This window comes from Phacochoerus africanus, chromosome 4 (genome assembly GCF_016906955.1).
Source record: "Phacochoerus africanus isolate WHEZ1 chromosome 4, ROS_Pafr_v1, whole genome shotgun sequence".
NCBI lineage: Eukaryota > Metazoa > Chordata > Mammalia > Artiodactyla > Suidae > Phacochoerus > Phacochoerus africanus.
This window is the reverse complement of record NC_062547.1, coordinates 78,255,294-78,267,417: the sequence shown is the minus strand read 5'-3', so window position 1 is coordinate 78,267,417 and position 12,124 is coordinate 78,255,294. Positions and strand designations below refer to the sequence as shown.

The window sequence follows — 12,124 nt, the reverse complement described above, 5'->3', positions numbered from 1 at the left end:
GTGCTTTGTCACCAGCCATTTTTTAATTTCTAAAATATATATTATTTATATACCTTCGTACACAATTAATGGATTACAAAATGGAACTTTTCCTTAATGATTCTCCTCATTTTTATTATCAATGATTGTTTTGGGCTTGTGTTCATCTGTCCTTTTTCTCTACTTTTTTTTTTTTTTTCATTTCTGCTCTCTTATATCCTAGTTTTCCATTTCTAATCTTGTGGAAAAAATAATCATTCAGGTTAAATTATCTGTTAGAATAGTGTGAGTATTGTGTTAACCGGTTCTTAATTTTGGAGAGGAGGGTTGTTTGGACTCCTTTGAGAAACAGTTGAAACTGACAGTTTTGTTTTGTTTTGTTTTTTCAGTTTGACTTTGGAGAATCCATTGTACTGTAGATAATGATTTAACCGTGGGAACAGATGAGTGTATAGAGTTGAAGAGAGACCGAAGTAGACTCGGGGGGAAAACTAACATGTAAATGATAGTAACCAGAGAGAAGGAAAACCGGGATAGTATAGAAACTTAAATGCCAAGGAAAGAAAGGTTTTCTGGGGAAAAAAGGAGTGAGTGTTAAGCTTCATAAAGATACTGATGGAGTTGTTTCACTGGAGAGCTGGTCAGAGAAACTAGAATATGATGAGTTGAAGAATAATGAGCAATGAGATAGGAAAAGCCAACTTTTAGATTCTTATTTCAAGCAGATTGTTTGAAGAAGAGGTGAGGGTGATAACTAAAAGATGGGAAAGATTAGGGTTGTTGTTGTTTTTTCTCTTGTTCCTATTACTGATATAAAGTTAGGAAGAAGACACTTGAATGCGCCTAAATGCTTTTGCCTGTGAAGGAGAGGCTGAAGTTATAGGAAGAGAGAAGCAAACCAAGAGTAACTTAGCCGTGTGCCAGATGCTGTGCCTGGGTGCTGTTGAGAGTATGGAGAGCAGAGATCTGGTGGGAGAGATAAGTCTCAACCACACAGATGAGTGTATAGTTACACCTTGCCGTGTACATTAGCAAGGGGAGAGAATCAGAGGTGGTAGGTGCTATTAAGTGAGTAATTAATACAGGATTCAGGAAGGTTTGAGTAAAGTGATTAAACTTGGCAATTGAAAGTTAAGAAGGAATTGGCCAGATCACAAGTATTCCAGACAAGAAGGGACAGCATAGCATGTTGGAAGCCCTGGGGAAGGAAAGAGCTTGGCATCTGTAGGGAATGTACCCCCACTTCACCACCACCATGACCATGGCCCCCACCCAGAATAAGCACTGGTATAGCAGTGGGATAATGAGCAAGGAAAGGTGTCACAAATTAAATTAGGAAAGAGAAGCAGAGGCCGTAACAAGAAGGATTCTTTAGGTTGCCTTAAGAGATTCTGAAAAGATCCAGATGGGAGGAAGAATGATTATCGTCCCTAAACTTTCTTCATTCTGACATTTGGGGCACCATTTGGTTTATATAGTACTGCCTTTTCCTGTGGGCTAAGTTTCTTTGTTTATCCAACATGACTGTAAGGATATGTCTTGGAAAGTCTCAGTATTTCAGTGTTATCTTATGTGGGTCCTTGTCTTTTTTTTTTTTTTTTTTTCTTTTTTGCCTTCTGTTTTTCAGGGTATAATTGACTACATCTTCTATTCTAAACCTCAGCTGAACACTTTAGGCATCCTGGGACCTCTGGACCACCATTGGCTAGTTGAGAATAATATCAGCGGCTGCCCACACCCACTCATCCCCTCCGACCACTTCTCACTTTTTGCACAACTGGAGCTCTTACTGCCTTTCCTGCCCCAAGTTAACGGCATTCATCTTCCTGGCAGGAGGTAGTCAAGTACCTTCAGAGGATGACCTCAATTTCACTCATAAACTCATAAAATAATCTGAATATAGGGGAGTGAGGTATGGCCACCAGGGATTTTTTTGTTTTTCTTAATGATGATTTGAGTTTTCAATCTGATTATTTGATAAGGATATAGTATGAAAGCCAGGTGCTAGCAACAGACAAATTCTGAGCCCAATATGCTTTATATACTGTTAGACAGGGATTGGTGTGTTTGCACCTATCTTTAAATTGTTACAAGTAATTTTCCTGTTTCTTCTGTCCAATATAATATTTTCATGCCTTGAAATAGGAAAATGTTGGAACAGCATATTCTCTTTGCACAGAAATCTGTAGCACTACTTTTTTGAGGCCAGTAATAACATCCAGAGACCATCCTTCCATACTTTACTCCCTCCTTTTTCAGACTTGTTTGTAAAATAGAGAATTTGAATTTAGCCTTTATGATTGTATATGCTCCACAGAAGACCTGATTTATGAAATTTTGTACTAAAAAATCAGATTTGGAAATGATTGTATTGTAATCTAAGGCTAAGTTGTTTTTTGTTTTTTTTTTTAACCTGTTTCATGTGTTATAAAGGCCAGCTTGTAAAAGAAGTTGCAACAGACTTTCTCTGCTGATGATTTGCACTGTTAGGGTTTAGTTAGCCCTTTTGTACTACTTCGTTTTTAAATCGAGAACATTGCTCTTTAAATCTAAATCTGTTTAAAGCTTAGGACATTTCCTTGAACCAGAGGCAACTTACCCATGAATTCCTGGGGTTTGATATCTATCAGGATAGATAAGCTGAGCAGTGAATGATCTGTAGGCATTTATGGATTTGAATGTAATGCTTGATATATGTACATTCTGGTATTTTAAAATCTTTAACTTTTTTAAGTTAAATTACAGCTGCTTAAGTACAGCTTCTTAACTCCTTTTTGAGATACTTCCTGTACTATCTCCACTGTGCCTGCCTGAATTTGTTCTCACCAAGCACTGCCTGTGCATGCAGAGAAAATCTGTGCATCCTCTTTTATATTTTTAAAAATACTGTTTTAACATTTGTGAGAGTTTTATGAAAATGCTTTTTGTATGAGCTGTGGCTTTTTTTCGATTGTGAAGCATTGAATATCACATTTTGGAACATGTTCATAGGGTGGGTCCCTGGGTCTTTGCTCACCAGACCCAAGCACTGCTTCTTGGTGTCATTGCACAGTGCTGTTCGTCACCCAGAATACTACTATCATGTGAATTCTTTTTGTTTTCCATGTATTCCTTAGTCTCCATGTTTTTTTTTTAATCATTCCTTTTTTTAAAAAAGTAATTTTCCGTTTATGAAGCAGTATAAAATAAATGAAATGTATTTTCAAAACAGGTCCCTAAGACAATACTTCAGATCATTTTTAAGTGACTAAGTCATTTTAATATGTCAACCAAGCTAAAAGTTATATACCCTGTATTTTGCCCATAGTGCCATTAGTAGAATAGAGATTAAAGCCAGCTTTTTAACTTTGCAACGTTAACTTGTATATGTTCTGTTTTCATTTATTCATTTGTCTCTCAAAAATCAAATGAATTCAGAAGGAACTTGGTCTAACTGCTTTTGTTTCAACTGCAGGCAGGGGAGCAAAAGGACACCATGTATGTGAGCATTAAGAAAAGAAATTGTTGAATGTTAATAGCAATTTTTATACAGAGAATGAGTCATTTTGGATAATGACTTAAAATTTTATGAAAAATGTTCAGCACTTAAATGTGCTTATTCTGTTTTTAAGAGAAAATAAAATTCCATACTGTTTAAGTAAATGAATCTTTTTGTTTTTGTTTTTAAAAATTCTCCAGAAAGTTTTGATCTTGAATCTTTGTCTGGGACCTGGTTTTTCCTTTCAGTTTTGTTTTTTTGTGTGTATGTGTGTGTGGACTTTTTTTTTTTTTGTGACGTTTTTTGTTTTTGTTTTTGCTTTTTAAGTTGTGCTGACACCAAACACATCCAGTTTATAATCAGTACATTGGAAAGCTGGTAATATTGATATAGAACCAATGCATAACTTTTTATGGGGTTTCTGGGGGTTTGGGTTTTGTTTTGTTTTGTTTTGTAAAGTGTGAATAAAAGGTGTGTTTACTCATTTTCCCTAAACACTGTGTTGGTAATGTGCATCATGACAATTTCCAGAACGGGCAAGCTGGATCTGGTTGGACTGATGAGACCGTTTTACCTGCATTATGTAATAACAGGTCCAGAAAGCTTTATGGAAGGGAGAGGGGAGAAGCACTTACTCATTTTGTATTTTTTAATGGAGGATTGTATTCTTATCATAGATACTGGAACTAGAGTGCACTTGTTAGATGCTAAAGGTTTGAGCTTTACACAGGATGTTTTCATCTGTTTTTGTTATTACCTACAGTATATTTGAATTTAGGGTAAGCATAGTAAGATATAGTGGCCTGTTATGTCTTGAAAATGTTTGTTCTTGCCTCTTCTAGGTGTACTACATTCTGTGGGTTAGTTTGAACAGCTTCTCCGAGAAGCCTTATTCAGAAGCGATAAATTAAACCAAGACTTACTTACAAATGTAACCTACAAAAGAGAAAAAAAATTGGGGTCTACAAAATAGACTGATACTTTTGCTAAGCAAGGTTTTGTTTTAAGTATTATCTGTGTCCTTAATAATTTCCAGTAATCCATACTCCCTAAAATGCAATAAAAACTAGTATGTTCTCACAGTTACAGGTTTTTTCCAAAAATTCTGTACAAATATATTTAATGTGTTGCCATAATGTAATTTCAGTGTTCTTACTGGATAAATCCATCTTATGAATGTTTTACAGAAAATTTGCAGTATATTTTCTGTTTTAATGAGCAGAAATTTGGAGGCACTCAGTTCCTTGTTGTAAAATCTCTGGAGGTACAGTTTACTGTATTAGTGGTAGTTATTTATGATTTAAGAATTTAAGTAATGTTCATCAAAATTAATTTATGGCATTATTTAAACTAAAGGTATAGAAATAAATTGTTGATTGCAACTTTAATAGTCCTAGAAAATAGGCAGGGAACATCTTCAAGAAATGTGTTTTTTTGTTTTTTTATCTTCTGTTTTTACTTGATTTGGTGACAACCAGGAAAACTTATTTTGAGTTAGCACTTTGAAACCTAAGAACATTATTAAATTGGGTAGAATGCACTTCTAAATGTTGAAATTAAAATTTCAAAGCTCTTCTAAGACTTCAGATTTTCAATAATAAATTCCAGTTTTACGTATTACATATTTTACCATTTAAACTCACAGAATTAATTTCCTTAGAGACTTTTAGGGTTTCAGGGTCATGTCATATAAGTACAAAAGCTAACCTAGGCAAAACAATTACCACAGTATGTTCTTTTAATAAACCAACAAGAATATCTAATACAAATGCTGCAGTTAATTCAAAGAACACCTTTAGCAAGTGTTTCTCCCCAACTCGTCTCGTAAACAGTATTTTTAAGATGTTCACTTAAAATGTACTCTTCTTTTTGGTTACATAAATTTTACTAACCAGTATGTTGAAGTAGTGTCAAAAATAGAGTATCTAGTCTTTATTCACAGTACATTATATTGTGTAATGCACTGGACTAACTTTTGTTTACCATTCATGTAACAAAACCTAGCACATTATCTGCACTAAGCTCAAAGTAATGTCCCATTTGCCTAGGCAGCTCTTTGGTAAGGGTAATGGGAAGTTGAATATGACCTATGGACTGGTGGTAACAAGGGCTTTTACTATTCTTTTCAGTGGAACCTTCTTGGTCAAATTGTAACTAGCTAGTATTATATTTATATACAGGGTCTCTTTTCTTTACTGATGTATTTTCCTACTCATAGCCAACCAATAAATTCAATATCTGTTTCAAATATTTTAAAGGTGTAATTTGTACAGCTGTAGCACTGAGGTTTGAGAAAAATATGTGTTAATCAGCAGACCACCTATTTAAAATTCTGAGTCATCTGGGACAGGGTTATAACTCACCCTTTGAAAGGGAAGAGTGAATGGGCACAGGGCCATGATATGGGTAAATGATGTAGACATAAGAATCTCCTTATTGGCTGTGTTACTCTGTATAACACTCATATCTTTGCCAAAGTTCAATTTTATATTCAGGCAACTGATGGTCCTTTTGCTTTTTAGCATTTTTGTTGTTGTTATCATATACCTCATAGTATAAGAAAGGGGCTCATATGTCTTTCATCCTTTGGAAGGAAGTTGACATATTTTAAATAAATGCTTTTGAATATAGTAGCAAATATTGTATTAGTGGGGTTATACTAATTCATTAAATGTTTTACTTGTTACATGTATATTTTGTCATATATATAAACTTAAAAAATGTTTGACTTCCTAACTCTTCAGAACATTAAGTCTATTTGCTTTTTAGAAACTACTTCTCTATCAAATATAAGTTTTTACATAGATGCTGGGGAAAAAATGCTTTAAAATCACAGTATAATTTAGGTAAAATGAATGTTTGTTTTGCTGAGATGTCTAGTTCCTAAAGTAGGCATTTTGTACCTAACCCTTAATATATAATTTTACCTCTGTAACAGAAGTCTTCTTTCTTATAATTGCCAAAGAAATAAGTTGTAAAGATTAACAGGTATGCCCATATTTATAAATTCCAGTTAATGTTCTTTAGAGGAACAGGTACCTAAGGAACATGATCTGAAGTATATGTGGAATAAAGTTTTTAGGTTTTAGGTAACAATGTTATATATACTGAGAATTTCCTTCTTGCGTTATCTAGGTATTCAGATTTAAATTGAGTTTAAAATAAGCTTTTGCAGATACTTTAAAGACAATTTTAATATACAAATTCTGTATCAGAAGAATCTCATTCAAGATAGTTACTAACAATAAGAACTTGAGACTATTTCTATAAGTTAATAACCTTATCCAAATAATAAAATAAATGTTTTAAATAATTGTTCCCCAATGAATCTAACCAACTAGTTCATAGCTGGGAATTGAGAAGACTGCTGGATTACAACGTGGCTTGAAGACCAGTTTCTTACAGTTTCTTTAGTAATATTAACATTTACAAATGAATAGAGAGATGTCTGTTGAACTGCACACCTCAGATCACTCCAATCTACTCAAAAGCTGTTGAAGTATGTTAGACCTGTCATGAGAAACTGTTCACCAGTGTGACTGGAGGTAGTCTCAAGAGCTCTTACTGCCAAATACTTTTTACTAGCAAAGTGGACTTAAGCTATGGGGTTCCAAAGAGACAACTCAGAAAGACTTTTTCGTTAATTAATGGCTTTTGACTGGCAACCCTGTAGTCCTGGTGATTTCAGTATCTCCCCTTCATGGCAGTCTTGCTAGTACTATCTTTTTTCTCAAGTTTTGTATAATTCTTGAAAGACAGTGTCCATGAAAGACACTGAAAAGGAGATGCTGGTGTGAACAAATCCAGGCAGGAAAAAAAAAAAAAATGCATGAAATACAGGACTTGCTTTCCTTTTAAATTCATGCTAAGGCAGGTGGCTGATTTTCAGGACAAGGGTGTATGTGTGAGGAGGATGTGCTCACATTCTGAGCTTTTATGTGAGGAGCTACTGTCTCCCCACCAACATGATGCTTGCTGGTGGTAACTTAGGACAGATGTGATGGGTGGGAGTTCTATATGTAATTGGTCCATTTTGATGAATCAGAGTGGTCCTTAATCTGTTTCTCCTAGTCACCATATTGATGAGTACTCATTGAGAATTTCTTCATGTCAGACACAGAATCTGACTTCAAATTGTTCATTGGTCATTATAATCCAGTGTAATATGTATTAAAGATACACTAGGTATGGAGGAAGCAAACCTCTGTCTACATGGGTCTATAGTCTTCCAGAGATGACTGTAGAGCTGGTTTTGAAACACCAAGAACTTGTTTACTGGAGGAATAATAGGAGCTATATTAAAAGCCTTTGGGAAATGTGTATAGCTATGAATGGAATGGATTTTGAACATGATGTCAGTCTTTCTGGAACCCAGTGGATTCTGAACCTGGTGTAAGTCTTTTTGAATCATATACTAAAAGTTTGAACTTCTTCCTGTACATGGTGGTAAAGAGACATACAGGGTTTGAAATGGAAATGGCGTTACCCACCCGGTTTGTGTTTTAGAAAGTTCTTCTAGCACCGCTGTTGAGAGTGGATTAAAAGAATGATTAGTTAGCTGGTTTCTGATGTAGTCCAGTTGACAGATGATAAGATGAGGACAGCTAACAGGGCAGTAAGAGTAGAAAGGAAGGGGAGTTTGGAACATTTAGGAAATAGAATCAATAAAAACCTCAAGTCCTGCCTCACTCACCTGTGAGAGAAAAGACAGGTAAGTGAGTTTTTGTTCATTCATTAATTCCATGAGACAAACCCTGACCCCATCCTCTCATGTCTTTACCACTTTACCACCCAGGCCCTTGTTTTTTCTTTAGTGACCTGACTAAAACATTTAGTCAAAGAAATTTGTCTCTCCAGCTGCCTTTTACTAAATTTCCCATTATAATTCATTTAGATTTTAGTCTACAAAAGAGATCCAGTGTATCTCTACTTGACGGTTAAGTCATTCCAGGAAATAATAAAAGCATTTGATGCTAATTTTATTACTTCAGCCTGTTTCTTTTAGGCTTTTTAAAATATTCTTGAAAATGGCGTATGTGTCAGAAATCGCTACGTAAGATTAGTCATTAGAAGATAAGTTCTATAGGCTTAACGAGAGATACTTCATTTTTGTAAAACACTGTCTTTCTTCATTGTCCTGGATGTTCTAGCCAGGGAAATTAGGCTAGAAAATGAAATAAAAGCCATTTTAATTCGTAAAATCATATGTATTCATGAGGATGAAAGTTCATCACCTATTGTTATATGATCCATTAGCATACAACGTTCATGGTATTATATAGCTTTTTGTGTGTGTAGGGCTAGTAATACACAATTTTCATTTCTGAATTTAGTAATTTGTTCGATTTCTTTAGGTTTTTGTTTTTTGTTTTTTTCTGTTTGTCTTTCGTCTATTTAGGGCCACACCTGTGGCATATGGAGGTTCCTAGGCTAGGGGTTGAATCGGAGATGTAGCTGCTGGCCTATACCACAGCCACAGCAACGTAGGATCCAAGCCGCATCTGACCTACACCACAGCTCACGGCAACACCGGATCCTTAACCCGCTGAGCAAGGCCAGGGATTGAACCCGAAACCTCATAGTTCCTAATCGGATTCATTTCTGCTGCGCCATGATGGGAACTCCCTAGTTTAGTTTTCAAATCCAGTCTCTTACTCACACGCTTGCCTGATCCTTGTAACCTTTAATCGCTTCGTCCTCTCTCTCTCTCTTTTGCTCATGCGCGTGCACACATACATACACACACACACACACACACACCCTCACTTTTCACCTAATCCAAGGCATAGTGCACCTCCCTAGGCTGAGGCCCCTCTCCTTTCACTATTGCTCATGGCAGGGGGAGGAACAGGGGTGGGCATCAAGGTAAGAAAAACCCCAGAGCTGCTCTTTTCCATGTTTATTGAGAGAATAGGGGAAGGGTACGAACAGTCAGGGCCGGGCAGCAGGTACCCAGCCTGCAGGTGGCAGCATTGTGTCCCCAGGCAGGGATATTCCAGCCTGAGCTCAGCCAAAGAATGTCAGGGCCTTCTGGAAAGGAGAAGCCAAGGCTTGAGTATGCTCCCCCTTCCAGCCCACTGCCACCAGGAGCAAAGTGAAGCCCCGGACTTCAGGTGGAAACGCATAGCTGTGACTGGGGTGGGTTCCCAGGTGAGTCATTACACCTGCTCTGTGCTGGGACATAGATATGTTCAGTACCTCACCCCTTCTGGCCCTCCGCAGCCCCCTGCATTTCAGATATGATCATCCAGTTTCCTGCCTGAGGACCCTGAGCTTCTCCTGGGGTGTGGGCAATGAGGTCTCTGTGACATGGGGCTGGGACGCCTGTTGTAGGATTTTGAGGAGTGGAGGACTTCCTCTCTGCAGGACAGCTAGTGAGGACCGCCTGCACAGGCACAGGGAGGGTGCCCGGAATTGGGGGGGGCATATTACCAGCAGAGCCTTCAGGGCCCCCATGGCCTCAGGGCCCAGCTCAGCCACACACTTCCTGGAGCCCTCCATGAGATGGTCCACCAGGATTCCCAGGCTGGCGAGCATGAACTTCAGGGGATTGAAGCTTTTGGAAAGGGGGTTGGCCACGACCCCAGTGGTGGCATCCACAGCAGGGGCAAGGGCATCCATATGGGGGACCCTTGGCTTGTTCCTCAAGAAAGCTGCAGCTGTAAACACAAGCAGAGAAGTACTGGGAATTCTTGTAGCTCAGCGGAAACACGAATCCAACTAGTGTCCGTGAGGACGCAGGTTCCATCCCTGGCCTCACTCAGTGGGTTAAGGATCCAGTATTGCTGTGAGCTGTGGTATAGGTCATAGGCAAGGTTCAGAACCCATGTTGCTGTGGCTGTGGTGTAGGCCGGCAGCTACAGCTCCAATTTGACCCCTAGCCTGGGAACTTCCATATGCCACGAGTGTGGCCAAAAAGCAAAAGCAAAAAAAAAAAGTAGAGAAGGACCACCCCCCTGGACCTGGGGGCCCTGAGGAGGCCTGCTGAAGTCCTGTCTCCTCCAGGAGGTGCTCAGGATGGCTTTCCAGCCTTCACAGTGTCCCTGAGCACCCACTCCCACCCTGGGCTGAGTCTGAGGAGGCCTGGCTTGTTAGAAGAGGAATCTATATAAGCAAAGAGCTGTAGCCCAGCAAAGAGCTAGCTAGACAAGGACAAAGGAGGCAGCTTGAGAATGGAGGGAGGACAGATGAGCTCTGGGGGACAAAGGCATGCTTCTCAGAGGAGGGGACACCTAGGTTGTGCCTTAAAGAATGGAGCAGGGAACAGATGGATGTTCCCAGACCAGGGCCAGCGTTTGCACTATCTTGAGGGTGGGAGAGCCTGGTCTGGTGTTGGTGGGTGAGGAAGAGAAACCAGAGTGGGCAGGGACGTGAGAGGAGACCTGAGGGCTCAGGTGGGGCAGGCCCCAGAGGGCTTGAAGACCTTAGGGAGGAGCAGGACTTCCTGTCCCTCTGGACAGGGAGCCCTGGAAGGTAGTAAGCAGAGGAGTGGCCTTGGCTCTTCCGGAGCCCTTGGAGCATGAGGAGCCTGACGCCCAAGGTGTGGAGGCAGCAGGGTCAGGACCAGCTGGAATGTAAGATGGGAACAAGCAGAACCACTGCCAGGGCCCCGTGACAAGAGGCCAGGAGTGAAGGTTTGAGGGCACTCACCGGAATGGCTGAGCAGGGCCACACAGATCACCAGGATGGCAGTGATGAGCTTCATGGCTGACTGGGCTCAGTGGTTGCTCCCAGGACCTAGGACACACTTCCAGAGCCTGGGCTTGTGAGCTTCATATACCCTGTCCTCACCCCTCTCCAGGGCTGGGGCCTCACCCCATCTTCCTGAGAAATGTACTGTTTGCTCAGCCAGTATGCTGGCCAACTTCCTGATCAGGCCAGTGGGTCCTGGGAGGCCTGTATCCCCTACCCCACCCCAGAGAGGGTGAAGTGTCAGGGACTTCCTCTTGGCAGGGTCACCCGGGCCCTCCCGTGAGTGCGGGAAAGAAGGTTATGCTTTGTCTGCACGAGGCCCACCCAGGCCTTCACCTTTCCAGAGAGCTTTCTGGCCTGACCCCTTCTGGCCTCTAATAGTGCTATGGGTGGGGAAAGGGCAGGTCTGTGACCCCCAGTCCTTCTGCCTGTTCCCAGACCATGGAAATGCCATGCATGCTGTGGGGGTCCTCCTGGCTCCTGGCCCTGAGGAGGTCAAGGAGGTTGACAAGGGGGAAACCCTGGGTAGCCCCCCATGTGGTCATCCCTTACTCCTGTCCACCTCTCTGGTTAGGGCCACAGAAAGCAACTAAAGCAAAGAAAAAGATAAGGGACATTTTCTTACCTTTGAAATCAGTCTACATGCTGGGAAGTTTCTCCGAATGTCCTCACATACCTGTCACTACAGAATATAATGAAGGAGAGCAAACAGAATCAAACAGCGGCCCATCGGGGGAGGACGATTTTCAGGCAGTGTCCTAGAACCTCCGTGGTTACAAGCAGGTCTTGACCTTTGCAGCCTGGGGCAGGGGCGGGCAGCAGTGACAGTGGTGGTCTCCAGCACCCAATTCATCCTCCCCGAACTCCCAAGGCCACACTCACCTCTGCAGGTGCTTCACAACCTGGCTGCCCGTGGACACAGCAGGGCTTGTTAGTGGCCACTGTGAATGCATTCATGTGGTCTCCACACCTCTC

The 12,124-nt window shown here is 40.5% G+C and overlaps 2 protein-coding genes across 6 annotated transcripts in view; one reads left to right on the top strand and one right to left on the bottom strand.

The window, feature by feature from the left end:
- CNOT6 (CCR4-NOT transcription complex subunit 6) overlaps positions 1-3,942 on the top strand; it is a 68,392-nt gene extending 64,450 nt beyond the window's left edge. For 3 of the 4 annotated variants that reach the window (XM_047777853.1, XM_047777852.1, XM_047777855.1), the window contains exon 12: positions 1,607-3,942. In XM_047777853.1, coding sequence (XP_047633809.1) covers positions 1,607-1,819 — 213 coding nt within the window. In that variant the 3' untranslated portion in view covers positions 1,820-3,942. The remainder of the gene's footprint in view (positions 1-1,606) is intronic. The other variant, XM_047777854.1, reaches the window with a different exon arrangement.
- Positions 3,943-9,325: 5,383 nt separating this feature from the next.
- SCGB3A1 (secretoglobin family 3A member 1) lies at positions 9,326-11,242 on the bottom strand. Of its 2 annotated transcripts, none has more exons than XM_047774458.1 (3): positions 11,108-11,242; positions 9,890-10,116; positions 9,326-9,484 (listed from the first exon to the last, which is right to left on the bottom strand). In XM_047774458.1, the coding sequence occupies exons 1-3, from the start codon at positions 11,160-11,162 to the stop codon at positions 9,464-9,466; spliced, it is 303 nt and encodes a 100-aa protein (XP_047630414.1). In that variant the 5' UTR covers positions 11,163-11,242; the 3' UTR covers positions 9,326-9,463. The 2 variants fall into 2 exon arrangements, with proteins under 2 accessions (XP_047630414.1, XP_047630413.1); XM_047774457.1 differs by having other exon boundaries at positions 9,332-9,487.
- Between the last annotated feature and the right edge of the window lie 882 nt (positions 11,243-12,124).

Excerpts from the sequence above, each read along its gene's own strand:
- SCGB3A1 (XM_047774457.1), bottom strand. The coding sequence starts at position 11,162 with ATGAAGCTCATCACTGCCATCCTGGTGATCTGTGTGGCCCTGCTCAGC. Across the intron at positions 10,117-11,107 it reads GGCCCTGCTCAGCCATTCCG|CTGCAGCTTTCTTGAGGAAC; the intron begins GTGAGTGCCCTC and ends TTGTGTTTACAG. Across the intron at positions 9,488-9,889 it reads GGGCCCTGAAGGCTCTGCTG|AAGGCCCTGACATTCTTTGG; the intron begins GTAATATGCCCC and ends TCTCCTTTCCAG.